The sequence below is a fragment of the Tupaia chinensis genome, unplaced genomic scaffold, assembly GCF_000334495.1.
Source record: "Tupaia chinensis unplaced genomic scaffold, TupChi_1.0 Scaffold148723_1, whole genome shotgun sequence".
In the NCBI taxonomy this organism is placed as follows: domain Eukaryota; kingdom Metazoa; phylum Chordata; class Mammalia; order Scandentia; family Tupaiidae; genus Tupaia; species Tupaia belangeri.
In genome coordinates this window covers 362304-386400 of record NW_006208570.1, presented here as the reverse complement: position 1 = coordinate 386400, position 24097 = coordinate 362304, and the positions used below count along the sequence as shown (strand labels likewise).

General features: G+C 40.6%; 1 protein-coding gene across 3 annotated transcripts in view; it reads right to left on the bottom strand.

Moving 5' to 3' along the window:
- Positions 1-24097, bottom strand: part of MEIS1 (Meis homeobox 1) — a 161998-nt gene that overhangs the window by 104004 nt on the left and 33897 nt on the right. For all 3 annotated transcript variants that reach the window (XM_006170608.1, XM_006170607.2, XM_006170609.2), the window contains one exon: positions 23377-23488. In XM_006170608.1, coding sequence (XP_006170670.1) covers positions 23377-23488 — 112 coding nt within the window. The remainder of the gene's footprint in view (positions 1-23376; positions 23489-24097) is intronic.

The following is a 24097-nucleotide window of genomic DNA, read 5'->3' as shown; positions in this document are numbered from 1 at the left end:
CCAGCAAGTGGTGTGGTGGTTAAGGTGCTGGACACTCCCACATAGCCAACCATGGTTCGAGTCCCGAGCCTGACGGCTTGATTTCTTACTTCCTTTCTCTCTCTGCTTCTCTCTGGTCAAAGTAAATAAATGAATGAATAAATAAAATTAAATAAATAATTTTAAAAAATAAACAACTCTTCTCCTCTAGTCTCCTTCTGGGATCTTGAGCACGCATACACAAGCACCTGGCATAAGTTTTAAGCTGCCAAGTCTGAGACGGGCACACTGATGGGGATGGGGGCGGTCCACTGTGTGGGAGTCCAGTGACGTAACCTTTACGCCATCTGCTGGTCCCACCTGGTGTGGTTTTCAAGCTACTGAGGTTTGCGATTTGAACTGTGATCAGTTGTGTGGGATCCAGCTCCCCAGGCACAGGACTTCACTGCTGTAGTAAGGGGGTGTACCCAGATATTTCTTAATTGAGGGTGAAGGAGAAAACATTCTTCTCCAGCAAGGACTGGTCTTACTCACTTTTGTCCTCCTGGGACTTGGCACAGTGCGCAGTCTATAAAAGTACTTTGTGAATGAAGGAATAAATAAACAAATGAATAAATGAAACACTACGCTAAGCAAGGCCTGATCACTCCCTTCTAAAGGAAGGAATTTCATTAGTTTCTTTCAAAGGAGCTAATTTGTTTTTTTAAAAAAGAATTATTTATTCAATTTTATTTATTTATTATTATTATTTAATGTGACCAGGGAGAGGCAGAGAGAGAGAATGAGAAAGCAAGCTACCAGGTCCAGGACCATGGTTGGCCATGTATGAGTCCAGCACTTTAACCACCACGCCACTTGTCAGCCCCAAAAAGAGCTAATTTCATTCTCTCCTCTCTTTCTAATGAGAGAGAACACTGGTAAACACATTTGAGAAATAAAGAGACCAGAATCAGAGGTAGCATGATGGTTAAGGCACTGGACTCCCACAGAGCCGACCGTGGTTCAAGTTCTGGACCTGGCAGCTTGCTTTCTCACTTTCCCTCTCTTTCTCTGTCTCTCTCTCTGGTGAGCACATGTGCCCTATAGCAAAAATAAATTAATTAAACTTAAAAGCAAAAGAAATAAAGGGACCAACAAGGTATCAATTACTAGATTATTTTTTAATCTGGTAGAAAAGAAAGGTATTGGAGGTTGAAAAGCCTGACTGATTCATGTCCTGTTGTTCTCCCATTCACACCTTGTAATCCTTAGAAATGCTCACCTGTAAAAGAGACATGAAAACCTGCCCTACCACAAGAACAGCTCACAAACCAATACCAGTAGGCACATGGTAAGCATTACATTGAAAGCATGGAAAATTAGTTAACTGCTTGAAGATTTTCCCATCACCTAGCATTCTACGTGGCACATAGTAGATGCTAAATAAATATTTGTTACATAATGTGAGATCAATACACAAGAGTCACACATCTCTAACTCCCAATTCATAAGATTTCCTCTAAAAAGCTCGTAATGATCAGGGCCAGCCCAGCCAGGCCATGCAGTAATAGCAAACTGAACTACAGAGCCATGAGGGAAAAGTAAGGATTGGATCCCCAGATGGCCTGAAAACATGCTGGGCACTTGCAAGCGTGCTCAAGATCCTGACAAGCTGGAGGGCTGGGGACAGGGGATTACGGGGCAACAAGATCCTGTCAAGGATCTCTCTCTCTCTCCCTGTCTCTTGTACATGCACACATTAGCATGTGCTATCATGAGTGAATGCATAAATAAATAAAAGTTTTAAAAATCGTCAGGACCAATTTCTGTGGAAGAACTGAAACCAAGCTCGGGTAATTGCCATTCTGTTTTTAGGCTGAAGTTGAAAAAGTTACCTCCAACTACATATCAAGATAAATAATATTGTCAACCTTATAGAGAAGCAAAACTGATGAGAATAAAGAGCTTGAGGGGAGCTGGCATGGTGGTTGAGGTGCTGGACTCCCACATGGCTGACCATGGTTCAAGTTTTAGACCTGATGACTTGTTTTCTCATTTTCCCTCTCTCTCTCTCTCTCTCTCTCTGGTCAAATTTCTAAAAAAAAAAAAAAATAATAAATACAATTAAGTAAATAATTCTTTTAAAAAGGGGGAGCTCAAGGACATACAATTAAGTAAATAATTCTTTTAAAAAGGAGGAGGAGCTCAAGGTACCAGGCTTGAGCATCAATTCAATGATCCTCAACACATGTCCCCTCTTCTCTCTCCCTTCCCCCAGCATCTCAGGTCACAGGCAGAAAAATGGCTGTATCGGGACCAGCAATTAGCGTAATGGCTATGTCGTTGGACTCCCACGTAGTCGATTGGGGTTCGAGTCCCGGACCCGGTGGCTTAAATTCATGCCGGGCGCGTGTGCATGTGTGCCCAAGATCCCGAGAGGAGAATGGAGAAGAAGGGATTGCGGCGTGGCCATCCCCCCTGGGGGGTGATTTCTCGCTTTCTGTCTCTCTGTCTCTCTCTGTCTGTCTGGCGAGCGCATGTGCCCTATAGCAAAAACCTCTCAAAAAAAAAAAAGAAAAAAGAAAAAAGAAAAATGGCTGTATCACTGCTGTCATTTTGCTCCTCTGAAATAGGAACTAGGATTAGCTCTAGCTGGCTGAAGCTCAACCCAGATAAGTCCAGAGCAATGCTGATAGGCAGCGGGAAGGAATTTGAGGAAGTGACAAGAAATGCCACGTCATCCACCATAAGGAAAGCGTTCCCACAGAATGGCCTGGGAGGTGGCTACCCAGCGACTGGGGCTCAGAGAAATGCAGATAAACGCCCAAGTCTTTCCTAGCACCAGGATAGAAAGCAGCCACAAACAACTCATGTCCTTGCCACATCCTTCAGTGACTACTAGGAAAAAATGTAAACTGCACCCCTCCCACTTTCCTTTCCTGTAGAGGAGAGGAGTCTGAGCTGAGAGTCCTGGGTGCCCTTCTGCTGGTGGTGGTGGTGGTGGTGGGGGGGCCTAGGCAGAGCCTGAGGCAGAGCACTTGCCTCTCCTCATTTCTAACATCAACCAGAGAATCACCAGTAATCCCGCAGATGTGTTTTTTTAAAAAAAGATTCTAGGTTACAGTCTTTCTGTTGAAGGAAGGGTATGCGCCATGTCAGAAATAAACTCTTCCTAATTTCATTCACCCAGTAATGGACATCATCATAATCTGCAATGGCACCTGTCATCGCAAAGATTTCCACTGTTCTTCAAAAAAGTTTCTTAGAAAAGTGGAGGTCAGCAAGCAGTTATTCTCCAAAGAAATTCACAAGAAATGAAGCCCAGCAAGAAAGACTGGAAAGAGTAGAAGCCTTCTCTTCTGTTGATTTTTAAAGACAGAAAGAAATTCCCTACTGATTGTATATGGTATAACTTTGTATTTTAAAATTTCAATCAAAGGGCCTGTTTTCACAAAAAATGTACCCAAAACTTGTGTAAGATATCTTCAAGAGGAAATCTATACTTCGAAAAGTAGACTAAAAGGTCAAGTAATTTTACAAAAATATATATTTTGTATTATTAAATAAGACTAGTGACTATTTTAAATAATTAATTTACTTAACTTTTTTAAAAGATTATTATTTTTTAAAAATTTTACCGGGGATGGAGGGAGTGAGAGAGCAAGCAGCCAGGTCCAGGACTCAAACTGTGGTCAGCCATATGGGAGTCTAGTGCCTTAACCACCTCACCACTTATTGATCCCACTAATGACTGTTTAAAAGAGCATATTAGGCTAAATCCTAACTTGTAAATTTATTAGATAAATCCTATAACATCCCAGACTTCTAAACCTCCTTGAAAAACTCCAGTTTAAATTCTCCTATCCCAAATTTCCTCCAAACTTCTTGAGAAGTATGAGTCACTAGTATCCAGAAATTTCATAAGGGTCAGTTTGTGAGCAGACCATATTTTCATCCTGGGTAGCTAGGGAAATATTTTAATGCAAGTACATTTTTGCCAGAACTCTTTGAGAACACAGCAAATAGACAATGATTAGAATTGCATTTACTTACCCTCACATATTAGCATTAAATTATTAGTTGTATTAGTGGCTTACATTTACATTAAACTTGCAAATTATATAGAATCTTATTTCCATTCTATGAGCATCTTATTTTTTTTTCCCCTGCATGCATATCTAATCATTTGCTTACCTCTCATCACTCCAGGAACCTAGAGTTCTTAATTCCATGGATTTCCACAGGGCAAGAATCTAGGCCACCGTTTATGCACAGAAATCAATTCAGCCATCACTACACTATGCATCAAAACAACATTTTAAGAGCAAAAGTTGATGCCAGTGGCATTGAGCCAAAGCACCTCTCCTCAAAAGGAAAACGCAGTGGGATTTTTAAGAGCAAATAGGGCAGATCACTGAGGCTGAATGCCTCACCAAGAAATGGGGAATCCTTAATGGTACAGTATTTCTTTGATTCAAATTGGGGACTTCGGACCTTGTCCCTCCTAAAAAGTGCTGGTTGCTACATCCCACAGTGCGCCTCTGAAGTGTCCCCTGTAAACATTCACTAGGCTGATTTTCTCTTTCTTTGCTCCTAGCGAGGTCATACTAACCAATGACACTTTTATGTTTTTAATTAAAATCTGAAAAAAGCATCTTGGCACCATTGCATTTTTGCAAGATCTTCATCTCTGAGACACAATGTTATATTAACATGATAACTTCAAAAGGAGATCCTATTTCTAAGTATCATAAATCATAAAACATCATTGGCTTCTTCTAAAATTGATTCAATCCACTAACTATACCATTCACAAATGACAACAATCTATGCAAATATATAGTGAAGTCATAAAAAGCATTTCCCCTCTATCTTTTTCCCACAGCCCAAATAAAGGTAAATTAAGAAAATCTGGCAAAGGGTATAGTCTATTGCCATTTCCCACAGCAAATGGGATATTTTCCTCTGGGAATAAAACATTTTCCTTAAACTACTGTTTATAATCCTTATCAGCTCAACTGCAATAGAGCCATCAAGTCCAATCTCTTGTGGAAAAAAGTCAAGGTCAACAAGTACTTGCATTTTTGTTTATCTTTAGCTGCAATTGCCACTGACATTCAATTGGGTAATAAACATGAGATCTGTCAAATGTTCTCAAGGAACAGGTGATCCAAAAGCTATCTCAGCACAAGGCCATTGCCAGGTAATCAAACAATCCTGTTATAACAATTATGATTTGAGTACATTTATTTATCGGTGCAAACATCAGTCAATTCTGAATAAATATCCTCATATCATTCCCACCACTGGGGTAATAAGAGTGAGAAAGTGTAAGAGGGCTCTTACTAGAATTACTCACCACCAATAACATGTACCCCAATGGGCAGGATACCACCCAAAGAAATGGATTTCCTCTCTTTTCTGTTTAAAGGCAATTTTGTGTAGCTCAATACGGCCATGCCCCTTACTGTCCCAGCCAGGTTCCTGAGCCCAGTTGCCTCTCTCTGCCTGAAAACCAATTCTACGGTTATGTGTGTGTGTCTATTTGGAATTATTGCATTATTCCTTTAAGCCAGCATGGTTGCTACATTAGAAAACACTTAATTTTAACTTGAAAAGTGCTCGAATTTGTTCAGCATGTTTAATTCTAAAGAATCAGATAGATCTTCAAAATGAAGACCACATAGTTCTTTGCAGTCCATCATGAAGCTCCCTGATAGCAACAGGAGTTATGCATTTGGATCCGGGCAGCACATGGCTCCATGCCATATTCGACTTACAGATTAAAAATAGAATCTGTTCCAGCTGCAAAGTAAGACACGTTAAATCTTCTGCCTCCATTTGAAATATGAAAATTAAATCTAAGGACCATGGCTAGTATCGAAGACGGTGACTTTGATTCACATAATGCAAGCCTACGGCCTCCACTTCAATGATGAAAAATGTGCCTGAGAAATATTCTTAGAGCATAAAGGCAATGTTTCTAATTCTTGCTATCTAGCTTTTATTAACATTTCATCATTTAGTGGCACCATTAGTGTTTTTCAAAGGTGACTCTTTTATGATCAAGAGCATAGGGACATCTGGAAACAAAGTAAAGGGCAATCCTTCCAACAACACACAACTCTCATCCTGGGAAAGAAAATAAAAACTAGAAACAACAACAAAATTCTAGAGATACAACATGAAGTATGCTATTTTTTTAAGGAATTATTTATTTTAGTTTTAGTTAATATTTATTATTTTTTAATAATAGCAATATTAGGGGACCAGCAGTTAGCATAATGGCTATGTCGCTGGACTCCCTTGTAGTCGACCGTGGTTCACGTCCCAGACCCGGTGGCTTAAAACTTACGCCAGGCGTGTGTGCGTGCGTGCCCAAGATCCCAAGAGGAGAATGGAGGAGAAGGGATTGCGGCGTGACCATCCCCTCTGGGGGGTGATTTCTTGCTTTCTGTCTCTATGTCTCTCTCTGTCTGTCTGGCGAGCACACACGCCATATAGCGAAAACCTCTCCAAATAATAATAACAATAATAATAATAGCAATATTATTATTAGCGAGAGAGAGGAAAAGTGAAAAAGGAAGCCACCAGGTCCAGGATTTGAACCGCAGTTGGCCATATGGGAGTTCAGGGCCTCAACCACCACATCACCTACTGGTGCTGAAAGTATGCTATTTTCTAATTCTGAATTCTATTAAGTTTTAGGCAGGTAATCTGAAGATTCTACATAAAAAGAAAAATTAGTAGCTGGGAAGTGGAAAAGGCAGAAGCACACTAGGATTAGAATCAACTGGGAGTCTATAAACATGAAGACCCATGAAGCAAAACATCTACTCTGTAAACACTCAGGGAATATTCATCCATCAATTGTCAAGCAAAGGGGGAAGTCACCTCATTTTCAGAGAAGTAAACTGATGAAATGAGTCACCAAATTCCCATGATAGCTTAACTGGCCTCTTCCTTTCCATTCAGCCCCAGGTCCCCACAGAGCCAGAGCCTTCTTTGAAGGAAAGCAGTGCCACAGAGAGAGTGGTAGCCAGACGTCCATGAGCCTGCCTCAGAAAAGGGTTGGAAAAGTGTCCCTTCTGCCCAGCGAGGGAGTGGGGGAAAGGTACAGTCATTAATGACCAGCTGCATTCTCCCTCTTTCCAGAGAACTGAGGCTACACTCAAGACAAGGAGCATGCAGATGGTACTTGTACTCTACAGTCAATATTCTGAAACTCTGGCATCATCACACACCCTACCACCCCTGACTGCCCCCATGCCCACTCAATTTGGTCTGGTATTCCCTTCAATAGCTCTTCTCTCCAATTTCTTTCCACCTTCTTAGTTTGGATCCGTGACATTCTGATAACTGCGCTCTGGTTCCAGCCTTCCCCCCATGACGGAATTCCCATGGATGCTAACACTTTCAATGGCTCCCAGCTGGCCCTAAACAAAGTACAAACTCCCTAAGGTGACATGTGCTACCGCATGGGCCTCACCTCAACTGCTTCCTTTCTCACACCCTGTTCTCTGCTCATAAGGAAGCACATACAGAGCCTCCTGTGTGTCATGCTCTCTCTCTCCAACGTACTGTTACACACAAACTAATGTCTTCGCCCTTCTTCTTTATCTCTCCCACGTTTCCATCATAGATTGATATCCCTTGGGGACCTGAGTGGGAAATCGGAAATAGAGAATTGACTTCTTTTAAGGCTAACTCTGGCGGATAAGGTGGTATTTGCTCAGAGTCTAAGTGGAGAAAAAGCCATGTCTGAATTTCATTTTGCTCAATGAGACAGAGTGCTGTGAGTGATCAAGGTGCCTACCATGCAAGAACCCATGAGAGGCTGACCTGAGCCAGGCCATGGCTGCACCTTTGCCAGTTTGTTAGTTCCATTCCTCTACTTCCCCACGGCACTGAGCCTGGGAGACTTAGCCTACAGTATACCAACTGCCTGCCTCTCTGTGGGGCCCAGCTCCCTGATTCCAGAAATGACCTTTTTCACTCTGAATTTGCACATCTATCACATCTGGTATGCAGAGAACACTCAATTAATACTCATTAAGTTAATGAATGGGATTGGTTCATTTTTACCTCTTCTACCTTTGGGAATATTTTTCTTGTAAGCTTAAATTTGCAATATCAAGTAATACATTTTATTTGAACTAAGTTTATTCTTTTCACCTAAAAAGATATTCTGGGATGTGGTAAACCAAATATTCATAATGCCCAGCCCCCTCCAATTTTATAGGCTAAAATTATGTCTCCTCACCCTCAGAACTTCCTTTTTTTTTTTTTTTTTGGCTATAGGGTCCATGAGTTTGGCAGAGAGACAAAAAGAGAGAAATCACTCCCCTGGGGAGATGGCCATGCTACAATCCCTTCTCCTCCATTCTCCTCTTGGGATTTTGGGCATGCATACACACAGGACCAGGTGTGGGTTTTAAGTCACCAGGACCAGGACTCAAACCACAGCTGATTACATGGGAGTCCATCAATGTAACCATTACGCCATCTGCTGGTCCCACAGAACATCCATTTTAAAACAAATTTATTTATTTATTTTAGAGCTATGTCTCTCTGTTACCCAGGCCAACCTAAATTTATGATCTTCCTGACTCAGCCTCCCAAGTAGCTGGGATTACAAGCCCACAGCATTAGAACTTTCACTTGTAAAGACTGTGGCCCTGAATCTTCCCATTCTCACGTCCCTGCACAGCACCCTGGCATCTCCAGGGTTTTTTTTAGAATTATTTTATTTAACTTTAATTATTATTATTATTATTTTAAAGAATTATTTTATTCATTGTCTTTTTTTTTTCTTTTTTCTTTTTTTTTTTTTTTTTTTTTTTTTTTTTTGTTTACGTAGTTTACCAGAGAGAGACAAACAGAAGGAAGCAAGCTGCCAGGTCCAGGACTTGAACTACTGTTAGCCATGAGGGAGTCCAGCATCCTTAATCACAATGCCACCTGCTGGCCCCATTATTATTTTTTTTTTATTTGACCAGAGAGTAACAGAGAGAGAAGGAAAGTGAGAGAGCAAGTCAGCATCTCCATTTTAACCAACACTTACCTGAATCTGGCACAAATAACTCTGTTTCAGGCAACAATAACAAGAACACTCTCACCCCCATCTCTGGCCCCAGGGAGAGGGAGAACAGACCAGACAATGGAGCTGACCCACCACGACACAGTGAGAAGAAGGAGACAGGCAGGTGGAGAGAGGCACCATGGCTTCATGAAATAACCAGTACCTCCAGTCACATTAAAATAGGCTGTCATCCGTTTCAACCAGGAAATCCAGACTAGTTTAGATACCAAGGAGTTACAAATAAGTATGGGCTCAACATGATTCCAGACAACTTGTCAAATCAATCAATCAAATATTTCAGTTCTTATTTCAGCACTGTGATAGGAGCTGAGTGGAATTTAAGAGGCGTCTGACAGATGTCACTAAGGATGTCAGTTGATGCTACCTTACTGGACTCCCTTTGCAAGAACACAAGGGTTTTTTTTTTTTCAGGTCCTAATACCAATCAAAAGGATTCCTTTTAGCAACCTTTATGGATGCTGTAAATTTTGTAACAGATTATATTTTGCTCTTTGTTTGGGCTGCTAGGAAGCTCCAAGCCAAGTAACTGTCCACTTCCAGCAATTGTACAGAACCGAATCATTCATAGTGTCTTGTACTATCTTTATGACTGGCTTCTTGCTTATTTTCCTTTCATTCTAATCTCTTCATTTACTTATTTTTATCCTACTGTGTACTACTTACTTTGGTTGATTTGTAAAAATTATTTCTTAGAGGGGACCAGCAGGTGGTAGGATGGTTAAGGCGCTGGATACTCCCACATGGCCAACCACAGTTAGAGTTCTGGACCTGGTGGCTTGCTTTCTCTCTTTCCTCTCTATGTCTCTCTCTGGTCAAATTAAAATAAATCAGTGAATAAATAAAATTTAATAAATATTTTTTAAAATTATTTCTTAAAATGAGAGGGAGGATATATATGTGCATTTAAACTTCAATATATGCTTTTCTTCCAAGGTATCAAAGTATAAAAGGATGCCAATGCGCTCACTGACCTGGCTGTCATAGGAGCACTATAACAAGGGCACTCAAGGAAAGAGTCAAACTAAACAAAGACATTAAAGAGCCAGCAACGATTAAGTATCAATAATTTAGTAACAAACCTATTGGCAAATACAATGTTTTCTGTATTCAGTCTTTAATTCCGCCTTTCGTAAATATATACAACTATGGGACCAGCAGGTAGCATAATATTTCAGGCACTGGACTCCCACGTAATCAGCTGCAGTTTAAGTCCCAGACCTGATGGCTTAAAACTCACACCAGGCACATGTGCATGCATGCCCAAAATTCCGAGAGGAGAATAGAAGAGAAGGGATTGCAGCATGGCCATCCCCCTTGGGGCATGATTTCTTGCTTTTTGTCTTTATCTGTCTCTCTGGCAAGCACACACACACTATAGTAAAAAATCTGTCTCTCAAAAAAAAAATGTGGATATAAATATATATGTATGTATATGTATATATATACACACAACCGTGCAGGGGCTGGCCGGTGCATAGTGGTCAAGGTGCTGGACTCCTACATGGTTGACAGAGATTCCAATCCTGGACCTGGTGGCTTGTTTTCTCACTTTTTCTTTCTATCTCTCTGTCTCTCTCTGGTCAATGAACAAATAATAATAATAAATAAGGGGCTTTCAGGTGACATTGTGGTTAAGGGTGCTTGACTCCCACATGGCCAATTGCAGTTCAAGTCCTAGACCTGGCGGCTTGCTTTCTCACTCCCCCCCGCCACCTTCTATCTCTATCTCTCTCTTTCACTCAGTCCCTCTCTGGCCAAATTAAAAATAAATAAAGTTAAATAAAATCATTCTCAAAATAATAATAACAAATAAAATTAAATAAATAATTCTAGAAAAAGATGGAACTGAGTGGAGGCCAGCAAGTGACATAGTGGTTAGGGAGTTGGACTCCTACATGGCCAACTGCAGTTCGAGTCCCAGACCTGGCAGCTTGCTTTCTCACTTTCTCTCTATCTGTCCCTCTCTGGTAAGCACACATAACCTATTGCAAATTTTAAAAATGAAATAATGATACATAAAAATAAATATATAATTATTTAAAAGCATATATATAACTGTGAGGATAACCAGTGATGTGGTAAAGGCAGCTGGATCTTACATGATTGACTGCATAGTTTGCTTCCTGAACCCAGTGGCTTGAAAAACATACCAGGTGTTGGGGCCAGCAGGTGGTATGATGGTTAAGGCACTGGACATTCCCACATGGCCAACTATGGTTCAAGTCCTGAATGTGGTGACTTGCTTTCTTACTTTCCTTCTCTCTTTCTCTCTGTGTGTCTCTCTCTGGTTAAGTTAAAACAAACAAATGAATAAACAAAATTTTAAAAATAATTCTTATAAAAAAGAGAGAGAGAAAGAAAGGAAAGAAAAACATATCAGGTATATGTGTGTGTGTGCCCCAAATCCTAAAAGAAGTGGAGGAAAAGGGATTGTGGCATGACAATCCCCCACAGAGAGTGCACTCCTCCCATAGAGAGTGTGCTCCTTCTCTCTCTCTGGCGAATACATGCACCCTCTAGCAAATTAAAAATACACATACATACACACATGCAACTGTGAAGAAAATTTAAAATTTGCTACATAAAGCCCTGTTCTATTTTTTTCCTGATATGGAAATAAGTGGAAGGAAGTCTGCTTCCCTCATTCTTCGTTAGCAAATAAAATGAGCTACATCTAGGAGAGCTGATATTGGTAAATGGGGGAGAGCCAAAGCTAATTGTACTAATCAGATAGGATGCTTTTAGGTTAAGTAATTATGGAAAATTATCTGCAAGACCGAACTAATCCACAAAGCCAGACTCTTGAGCAAAACCCAACTTCACCAACTACACTTCTGGGACCAATGAATACAAGAGGCAGACAATGCCTACCTTTTTTGAAGGAAAATGCTTGGCATAAATTTATTGTTTGGGTTAGTTTTTGCTAGGCCAACAGCCAAAAGCTCTACTACTATCCTTAATTAGTGCTAGCATTTATGATGGAGAGACATAAATTCAGGGGCAGAACTAAATATCACATCCCAGAGAATAGAATCATGTCTGCTACAGGGAAGTACATTGGACAGAAGCATCCTCCTGGGGTAGCACAGTTACCCCTGCTACAGGGTCCTGCCTTAGAATATGTCTTGGTCTCCACTTGTAAAGTCCTTTAAAAGATCCTGAGATTCTGCTGCTGGTTCCCTGTCTTCTGTTAGGTGCCCACTGAGGGACAGAGGATGCTGTCCAAGGACAGGAGTAGGCAGAACAGGTAACAACACGGATCATGTGACATAAGGTGCATTCCTAAACCCATATACCACCAACTTCTAAAACAGCTACCCCCTGGGTCTTTGAGTGCTTCTGTCAAAATGCATCTCTGGGAACCAGGACAGGTGAGAACGAAGCACCTATTTACACTTTGACAGATTGGCATATGAGATTAGCTCTTTGGCACATAGAAGAAGCTGGTCCTGAGAGAACGCAGCACATTTGAAAGTAGGATTCCCAGTCCTCTTTAATAAGTAATTGTCCCGGAACCAGCAGTTGGTGTGATGGTCATGTTGCTGGACTCTCATGTAGTCGACCACAGTTCAAGTCCTGGACCCGGTGGCTTAAACTCACACCAGGCACATGTGTGTGCGTGTCCAATTTCCCGAGGGGAGAATGGAGGAGAAGGGATTGCGGCGTGGCCATCCCCCACAGGGGGTGATTTCTCGTTTTCTGTCTTTCTATCTCTCTCTGTCTTTCTGGTGAGCACATGCGCCTTATAGCAAAAACCTCTCCAAAAAATAATAATAATAATATAATATGTAATTGTCCATCAGTGACTATGTGCCCATAACTGGGCTGGCACAGGGGATTCAAAGGTGAAGACAGTTCTTTGCCATGGAAAGCTCACTTTAACATATGATAAAAGATAAGACACAGGACACCAGAACACACAGTCACTTCTTCCCATCTAGGGGTTCATAGAATACTGCCTGGAGATGGCACTTTAATGCAGTTTAGAAATTTTTTTTTAAGAGATATTTTTGCTATAAGGCATGTGCACTCACTGGAGAGACAGAAAGTGAGAAATCACCCCCTGGGAGGATGGCTATGCTGCAACCCCTTCACCAGTCTCCTCCTGGGATCTTGGACACACATGCACATGCACTGGTGTGAGTTTCAAGCTCCCGGGTCCGGGACTCAAACTGCGGTCGACTACATGAGAGTCCCACGATGACATAACCATTACGCCATCTGCTAGTCTCAAGTTTAGAAATTCTTAATTGGGCTACATAGATCCTCTCTCCTCTAAGGGAGGTCTATGGTTAGAGTTCAGGTGATATATAATCAGAAGGGACAAAAATCACATTTGTATTCTCACTGACCTCTAATTGGAATAGCATTTCCTTCACGTATGTACTTAGGTAGGTAATAAACCACAGAACTATTAGCAGGACCTGTTACTTTGTTCCCAGTGGAACCTATATTTGCACATCACAATCTAGTTGTTATAAATATCTTAAAACATCATTTAGAGGGACCAGCAGGTAGTGTGGTGGTTAATGGAGCTGGACTCCTGCATGACTGACCACGGTTCAAGTCTTGCACCTGGTGACTTGATTTCTCACTTTCCCTTTCTCTCACTCTCTCCTCTCTGATCAAATTTAGATAAATAAATAAATAAATAAAGTTAAAAATAATATAATTTTTTTAAAAAAAAACATCATTTACATTCATCACTATTTCAAAACTGTAGTAGACAATAGAATTACTACTAGACCTTATTATTTAATGCATAGTTTACAAAGCACATTTCTATATTAAAATCTTTTTTTAAAAATTTTAATAACCAGGTTTCAACATGGTCTCCCTTGTAATCCTATATATCATATTCTGTACATTAATAAAAACATTCCTCTCACAAAGTATTTATTGACTTCATCAGGCAGCCAAAGGGGTTCCCTAGCCCCCAAATATCAAGATCCCCTAAAGAGAATTGATTTGAGTCAGCAGCCGGCTGACATATGATGGTGAAAGTAATGATGGAGACAGAGATTCGTTCAACACAGGTCCTGGTGGTCCCATGGCTGTGTGGTGGCACAAGACCAAGTTCCCAAGAGTGGTCTGTGGATTTGACTTCACCTCACAGGGCTCCAGAAACGCTAACCCTCCATGGGAGTCGGGAGTCAGAGAATCAAGGTAGAGGTGTCCCTCTGCAATTTCAACCAATACCACTACCTTGCATTTCAGTCACAGTCCTGACCACTGCACTCACCGTCACTGGGTCACTGGCAAGTCAGGAATAAATCCACTCGCAGCTCCCTAAGAAGGTTCAGTATGTGGCAATATTCTGCTTACATCTGCTCAGTGCTCTGGGTCCCACACACCCCCTTCCTGAGAGCAAATGCTGTGACCTGCTCATTTTTATAGCCTCACACCCAGAGCATCTGACAGACAGTAAGTGCTTAATCCAGTCTTGATGACCTGACTAGAATGTATAAATTTACATTTTCCCCTTTAAATACAACTCAGGGATACTATTTTGGCTCATCTGCTGAAAAGATTATAATTCCAGCTTCTTTTCATCTCTTTGGGCTATGTTAAATGGATGCTTCCCTAAAATTAACTTCCTCACGTCTGCCTTGCCAAGAATGACACCATGTGAAGAATCCACCACCTGGGACAATGGATTCTCTTCTCATTTGTTTTCTTGGGTAGAAACTAAAACACATGTTTAAGCTGTGCCAGGCTGTGTGTGGTGGCCCTGGAATGCCTGAGAGAGCTGACCTGAAAAACAAGTTATTGCTTATAGTTTAAAACCCAATGCAAAAGCAAGAGAGAAAGAGAAGGTGAGAGAAAATAAGAAAGAAAGCCCATGGAGGAACTTATGTAAATATTATAGACTAAACCTGGGTTCTTAAAACTAAGATCACCATTTTTATTATTTACATATAACAATGAAATGCATGTTATTGGTATAAGTATGATATGTATTCCTCTATAAGTGATGTGTTTTTAATTATTTATTTAATTTTTAAATTTATCATCATCATTATTATTTTTTAGATTGCTACAGCACTTATGCACTCACCAGAGAGAGACAAATCTATATAAATGTGTGTATATATATATATAGAGAGAGAGAAAGACAGAGAGAGATAGAAAGAGAGAGAATATATAGAGAGAGTGATTACACACAGACACACACACACACACATATATATATATATATAGAGAGAGAGAGAGAGAGAACGTGAGAAAGCAAACCACTAGGTCTGGTCATGGTTGGCTATGGTTAGTCCAGCACCAAACCACCATACTATCTGCTGGTCCTAGTGATGCATTTTTGCAAAATACCTTACAGTTTTGAAAAGAAAGAACTGAGTATTATGAACAATTAACTTCCGGCTTGACTACAAGAAATTATATCCCACTCTCACTGAAAGGCTAATGCTCTTCCAGCCAGGGGACATAGGAGATAAAAGCATTCTCCCAGGATAGCACAGTTATCCATGCCCGGGGTCCTGCCTTAGAACTCATCTTTCTCTCCAGCTATGTATTCCTTTAAACCATCGAGAGAGTCTACCTACTTTCTGTTAGCAGACTGAGTGAAACCGGAAAGAAGATACTTTTTTAAAAAGTTTCATGCCTCTAGCCGCAAGCTAAATGTTTAATTGGCATAACATCATTATGCATACAATCCTTTACCACTCAATTTTTAGTTCAGTATATCGCATGGTTCTTGGGAGACAAAAGCAATTCATTCTGAGGATGTCAAAGAACTGGTACATAGTCTGGGAAGTTCTACAAGTCACACTAGAGTTGGCATTTTTAAAAGTAAACAGCAGATGCAACACAATTCCAAACCATCATTTGCAGCAGAACGCCAGGATCTGCACAGGTAACCATAGCTGATGTCGGTGGCAAAGTCTCTGACGTTACCTCTCAAGTCCACCGCCAAAGGCAAACCAAGGGAAAACACAGCTGTGACTTTAAGGAAACACTTAGTAAACATCACACCTTTTATGTTTCCAAAATGAGAGTGCAAAATTTGGTAAGCTATCCAGACGAGTCCACACACAAATAAAAATGAGCAATCAAAGGAAAATATAAGGAAGGGCCCCATTGACTAATGCCCTGTCTTTTCCAATGGAGGGTCAAACCTATTCAAACTCAATCACATGAGGATGGAATCAGTAAAGGTCAATCAAAGACAAGCTGAAACTCCAACTGTCTAGCTGACCTTCAGAGCTTGTGACAAATTGCTATCAGTCAATGTCAACTAATGACAGGAGCTCTTTGGCTAATCAATTGTTCTAAAAATGATCAAGAAAACTACTCACAGGACAGCTCATTTTCACATCAATGCCTGTGAAGTATGAAAAGCTCATTTTTTGAGTTTTTAATAAGCTCATAAGTAAAGCAGTTACTTGGGAACAGAGGTCACCTTACAGGAAAAGACAGAACCTTTTGTCTGTCTTTTACATATTCTTTTATTACCATATTATAGTAAAAAATATGCCACAGAAATTTGCCAGAGGGCTACATAATAAAGTAGGTAACACTTCATCCACTTTTGAGACAAATACTTTTGTGTTAGAAGGAAATCTATTTGGCCGTAAATAATTCCAAATGCATTTTTGGTTGTTTAAGATGAAAAATGATGACCTCAGTGACTAGATTACCAGCGATATTGCCTAATAGTGAGAAGATGTACTTTCTATGAAAACGCTTATGGCTAAGTTCATGCCCCTAAACACAGAGTTACTACTTTTAGATGATGAAGTTATTTTTCTTTATGCTGACCTGCTTTCATAACGCTAGAAGTCAAGCAAATAGGGAACAGAAAACTGTTACTCACACATGATGAGTCAATAAAAGGAAAAGTGAATATATTACAGAGTGTTCTTGGGAAAACAATTCCCTATATATACATCTAATTCAACATTTGATAAGTTAATAATGTGGACCTTTTGATAACGGGGATTCATAAAGTATAATAACTTCCTCTTTCTTTTTTACACCTGTCTTTTCCCACCAGGAAATCATTTTTCTATTCTCCCTGCCACCACACGCAAAGGCCACAATTTAATGTGCAGTTCAGCATTAAATACAGCCAAAGGAGCCCACATGGCTTTGATGGGCTGAGGGCTGTGGCCCATGGTCACAATTATATTTTGCTTTTCTCTTAAAAGTACATTAGTCAAAATACATTATAGTGCCATTGAAATACAAGAAGTCCCAGGAGAGGCACAAGGGCTTAAGAAGCAAGTGCGAACAAATATAGATCATTGAAGTCACTCCGATCAGCAGACAAATGAAACAAAAAAGAAAAAGTACTGTTTTTAAAACTCTTGTTCAGTTTCTTGGGATATTAGAAATATTTTGGTTCTAATTTCAGTTGGAATTTTTTTTTAAAAAAAGAAAACTGTTTCTAAACCATCAGAATTAACTTTGTGTTTTCATGTGAAAAACTGCAAAGGGATAGCAGTTTCAGATTACATCCTAAACCTGAGTTGCTACGGTACTTTTTCAAATTAAAATATCTTCTGTGGCCTCAACCACTCTCAAGTTGTCCATAGGAAAGAAATAAAGGAGGGAGGGCAACACTTGAGCTGAGCCATAATTGGAAGTATGTGAAAAATGAAGTGTCAGTTTGGTCAATAAAGGGCAAAGGTCAAGGGGAACTGCAGCCCAAATTCTGTGCGAAATGTGCTCATTAAGACATCCAATCAGGGAGCTCCTTCTCACCTATCCCATTATTCATCAGACAGCTGACTGTTTCAAATGCCTGGGTTTGGGCTGTTATTACTTTTCTTCTTCATGTAAAAAGGCGAACTGGTATATAAATCGTTGCTCAGTCATCTGGAACATGCTGTGGCCCTTCCCCACCTCCCTCTCTCCTTTTCCCCACCCCCTCTCAGGCAGCTCTGCCTGCTGGCTTCACAGGTCTGCAACAACTGCCATGAGATTCCCCTCAGTAATAAGTGGAATTGCCTTCTGCCTATAGGTTGCCTGAACTCATACAAAAGCTGGGGTGGGGGGCGGTAGGAGACATTGCAGCTATTGATACATTATTAGATAGAGATAGCAGTGCTTTTCAGTTATTCCTCTTTAAAGAAACATGGTTTTGCTTGAGTGTATGCACGAGTGTGTGTGTGTGTGTGTGAGAGAGAGAGAGAGAGAGAGAGAGAGAGAGAGAGAAAGAGAGATACCACTGTTACTCTGAATCTTGCCCCCAAAAGAAGAAGTTCCTAAATGGGCTTCAGAGGTCCCAGTGACCATTAAAGACCTTTAGAATTGAATGTTTTACATCAAATTTCAATGTAGAAATACCTTATCTTCACAAAAGAAGAAAATGAGATGAGCTTTATGTGAAAAATACTCAGCAACAAAAATCGCCTTACTTGTTTCTTATGTTCTTATTCTTAATTCAATAACTCTTTGAATGAGTGAAATGATATAGGCTCTTAGTACATAATACAAATTAACCATATCAGTCATCATGCTCCCTTGGTAAATACCTCAGTCACCTCGCATGCAAAACTAAGTTCTCATTGCCTCACAGAGTCTCAGCCCCCGAGTCTATGTGGCTCTGTCTGATTCAGAGCTATGTCACCCTTACAGAGCAGAGCTCTAGACCCAGTACAGACAAGTGGGAAAAGAGCCATCGAAGTGGTAACAGAAAAAAAAAAAAAAGTTTGTCAAACAATATGCTTGTCCATTCCTAAGTCACTCTAAGTACTCTATTAGATAGGACTCAGTAGTTAGGAGCTTGGGCCCTGGAGTCAGACTCCACTACCAACCAGTATGTGGCCTTGGGTCTCTTAGCCTCTTTGAGTCTCCAAGAAGTAGCTCACAAAATGAGGGGATGGGAACACCTGCACTGACTAGTAACACTTAATATTTTATTTTATTACTATCATTTATTCACTGTCTTCACTTTTAAAAAAAAAATCTGGAGGGATGAGAGAGAGACAGAGAGAGAGAGAGAGGGACTGAGAGAGAGAAGCGAGAAAACCCCGAGGGGGATGGTCATGGTCATGCTGCAGTCCTTTCTCTTTCATTCTCCTCTTGAGATTTTGGGCACACATGAACACACACCCATCCTGTTCCTCAAGACCCTGGGTCTACAACTTGAACCACACAGTTGGCCATGTGAGATCCAGCTGCCTTAACCACCATGCCACTGGCTGGGACCAGCAGTCTTGACTTTGAACCAAAAAGGGAGACATGCCCAAACTCACAATGTGGTCACTCCTAACTAAAACTGTTCATGAGCATAGCTTGGTTGTGGCAGCCGTCCTGGGAAGGTGGACAGATCCAGTAGGGGAAGCACCACATTTGCTAGATGTTCTCCCACTCCAAACAGCACATTTCCTAGCTCAGGCCCTGTTTCTGGTCGGGAGAGCAGCCAGTAGGATGCGCAACAGGATAACAATGACACATGTAAGACATCTTTATCTTCCATGACATGCCCGATATTATGGGGTACTACTTGGGAAGCCTGAAAACACCTCTATAGTACTACAAAGTCAAGAGACCAGGATCCTATAGCTGGCTCTAAGAGTTACTCACTCTTCAGTATTTCTGACTATTCCTTTTTTCTCCTGTGAAATGGGAAAATAGAGAGTAATTAACAAGGATAAAAATAAGAATTCAATCTAATATCTTTGCAAGTACCTTGTGGGAGTTAAGAGTAGACAAAACACTAACAGCTGCAGAGTTTCAACCAAATGCAGTGGTAAAGCCCTCTCTTTTAAATGCCAATTTAAAGGGGCTTTGCTACTAGCAAATCCATTCCCTGCAAGGGGCCATGAGTGTTAATATTAAATGAAAGTACATGCCAGTAGATACCATAGGAAGAGTTATCATGAGTAATAATCTCAGTTGGGGAAAGATGTATTATATATATATATATATCATCAATAAACATTAAGTACATAAATAATAATATCTGTGGTATTGTCTTAATTATTGAGTCATCTGAAAAGTCATGATGCATTTTTGGGTAGAAACACATAGAAAAATACATCACGACTTTTCCGATGACCCATTAGATACCTTATGTATATTGTCTTTAGAATGCTCAATTGAATTTTTGTACCTCATTATTTTATGCTGAGGTAAAAGTGTGTACTAAAGATGTTTCACTGTTCACAACAGCTACTAACCTGGCAAATTATCAAGCAATAAAAATCCCCAAAATTGCTAGAGTGCCAACCAGAGACTACTGGTATAACTTAAAATTGATCAGGATACTGACATCTTCTGGATGACTTACTTTTTTATTTATTTGGAAAGTCCAAAGAATAGGACTTAGTTGACATAGATAGCCTCTTACATATCTACACTGTGTAGCAGATAAGAGTATTTAATAAAAGGCCAAAGCCTATGAGATTTCTTATTTATTTATTTATTTATTTATTTTTGTATCATGGGTTCCATAATGAAATAGTGGAAAGGAATAAGGATAAAGAAATACAATACAAATAATAGAGTAGAGAAAGTTTTAAAATATGTATTACTCCTGTCTGTGGGGGAAACACCTCTTTGGATATGTGCTTGACAGACTGAGTTATTTCTGTCTGTTGGGTATGTATAAAGACATATTTATGGATTTATAAATCTTTTGAAGAGGGTTGTTATTTACCCAGTTGACTGAAATGGACTCAAACTGTGTAAATAACTATTTAGGACATGTACTACAGGCCAAACGCTGGCACAGCTTACCCAGCCATGTTGCCAGAAAAGGCAGACCGAGAAAACAGAGGAAAACCACTGCGCACAGTTAATCCGAAGGCTGCACAAAGGCCCAGCTCCACAGGTCTCAGGGATGAGAAAAGGTTTAGAAGGGCCATGGTTGGCATGGAAATATGCACAAGGCATTGCAGCCACACTTCCAGGCATCCTTCTGCAGTTAGCAGGAATAAATCTCACCAACAGAGAAAACCCACAAGCAAGAGGAAGTAGAACCAAAGGTGTGGTCCCATACCTCTGTCATCCAGCTGGAGGAGCAGTGGGGCTGGAGAGGTCAGCACAGAACGTTTCTGTTTGATCACAGTGAAAGTAACCGACTCTAGTTCTTTGGGGTCAAGATGAGGAAAGAGGGCACAATGAGAAGAAGCGCACACACATACTCAGGGAACTGGAATGTTGTGTCTGAGGCTGCACTGGGACCTAATGCATCACTTAACTTATTCCCAGCTTATTTTTCTCATCTGTTAAATGAGGCTACACCTGCTTTATCTGTCGCATGGGATTGCTTTTAGATGGTTCAACTAAGATCATCTGTGTGAGAAGGCTTTAGAAAGATGGCAGTAGTCTTCAATATGAAAATACAAAGAGGGAGGTTATCAGGTGGTATAGTGGTTAAGGGTGCTGGACTCCCACATGTCCAACCACAGTTCGAGTCCCGGACGTGCCAGCTTGCTCTCTCACTTTCCCTCTCTCTCCTCTCTATCTCTCTTAATGCTCTGTCCCTCTCTGGTAGAATTTTAAATTAATTAATTAATTAAAGTAAGTAATTCTAAAAGAAAGAAAGGGAAGAAAATACAAAGAGGAAACAATGAAAGTGAAACATTCTAAGTGGAAAACTAGTAATGTTTAGAATAGATGGCTCCCGGTTACAATCAAATTTATTACTAAGAAGCCTTTGAAGAACACTTGTTGAGAAAAAAAAGAAACATAAAAATTCCTAATTCCTTGTCACAGCATGTCAGAGGGAAAGACCTGGTAGTAGGCATTTGCCCTCTGAAAATCCTCTTATCAGATCGTGATTGAGAGAACTTAAGCATTGTGATTTTAAATTCAAGTGCATTTCAGCAGCTCGTGGACTTTCAAGGCAGCAGCTCAACTACCTGCCTATTCTTAGATGATGTACATTTTCAAAGTTAAGAAATAAAAAAGAAAATGAAACAAACACAATGCTAGGCTATGACCCCATGTAGCAATTTTGGGCTACAGGAAAAAGAATTCTGATTCCATTTACACCTCTTTGGAAACTCCTAGCATAAGGAGAATTCTGAAAGTAGGGCTTTATGTTGAAAGTGCTGACACCACCTTAACTATATAGCTCTGCGAACAGCAACACCATAACATATACATACACAACACTTGAAAGCAAAAAGGCCCCTTGGATTTATGCTGCATATCATTTTCCAGTAAAAGTCAGAGGTCAGAGGTTACCTGTTTCTGCCTCAGCTCTGAACCAGTTTACTATTCCGGGCTCCATTTTTACTAGGCTTCGAGTTGTGATGAAGTCAGCAATTTTTCTTGAAACAATAAAAGGTCTCAAATGCTTAAAATTATATTTGTAGACGTTATTCCTGGTGCAAATAGCATACATGTGCCCCAAAAGATCACCTTTCCTGTTTTGGTTTTTAAAATCATCATGCTAAATTCATTGTAGATTTTGCAATGCTAAATGGCATAGCCCAACCAAGTTAGACAACAAAATCCCTTTGTTGTCTAACAACACTCCAGTGAAACGCGATCGTAAAACCAGATTTTAAAGTATGTACCTACTGCGGGCTCAGAGTCAACTTCAATAAAACAGTCTTTTTATATTCAGATAAAGAATTCACTTTTAAACTTTAATTGCACTAACTGAACACAAAATCCACTGTAGAAGGGTCTTATCAAAAGCAGTACAAGACTTCTGCATACTCATTTGCCTTTTTTTGCTGAAAACTGACTTGATGTTGAAATTTGCTGTCCTGCCAGTTACACTCAAACATGCACATCCATGGACTGGACTCCCCCATGCACACGCAGGCAGACGCGTTCGAAGTACAACACCCACTAAGCCCATTTAGTCTAGCTTTGCAATGAAGTTGAGCACTCAAGAGATTCAGATAAGTAAAACCAGGAAAACAGCTTCAACCCCAGTGGAAAGGGAAGTCCAGATTGGGTTGCCGAAGGGACTGTGTTCTAACCATCCTTGGACCTTGCTAACTCATACTTCTAATGGGTTTTCCCTCATGATCTCTTGCAAAGCTTCTACGGGGAGGGAGTAATGATACTTATGAAATTTGTATAACAGGGCCTTAGTGGCATACTATTTATGCACACTCAAACTTCTAATCTACTTCTCTAATCTTGCCCTCTGTCAATCCACTGACCCTGTTCCCTGGACATGGCCAGGTGACAAGCAGTGAGACAGCTGGAATGGCACAGAAGAAGAAAAGTGTTGCAATAAAACAAGATGAGCTGCTTTTGAAATGAAAGGGGGTTTATGTGCTGGGAGGTGGGGAGGATGCCTACATAGTAACTAACAAGACAGTTCTGATTTTCAATCCTTTAAAAATGAAACAAATAGCAAAACAGCACGAGAACATCTCTCCTACCTTGCTCACTGCTGTTATCCCCACTGTGTGATGTGTGGCCACCACTAGAAGGGCCTGGAGTTCCTCCTGAACGGGTAGACGCCGTGTCATCATGATCTCTGTTCCAAGAGGGCTGTGGGGGCACAAATCAGAAATCCACATAAGAGTCATGCGCTAACACTCGTTGGGTATGATCCCATCGCACAGCGACAAGGTGACGGAAGGCCAGAGCGGACAACCACGCGGTCGTTCCCTCCCTTTCAAAATGAGTTCCAGCTCAGAGCTGCATTGGCATATTGAAAATCCACCAATGTCTGTTTCCAAGCTGAAGTACTATCTACAAATAGTTGTTCTGTAAGTAATTGCATGCTTTATTACCAAGGAAAACAAAAACAAGCCAGGCAAAGAAGGGGAAAAAATGCTGCCACTTGATTCTGACTGTATTTTTAACATCAACAAACCCTCTGGCACAACAGTCAGCTGCTCTGGAAATGCAAAATGACAGTGGTGGTCTATCACTCTGCGGTTTATGGAGGCCTCTGATTCATCCTAGAAGACAAACATGGCAGAGCTTTCAAGACCTCACAATTAGGCCTGGGTCCATAATAGCTAGTATGTGTCAGCTGTTTGCCGGATGGTACATGGCAAATGGACCAGGCGCAGGGACAAAAAAGAAATGAGAATAACAATAGATTCACACGGACTGTGTACACTCAGCCCCATGCCGAGCCTTCTTGTACTA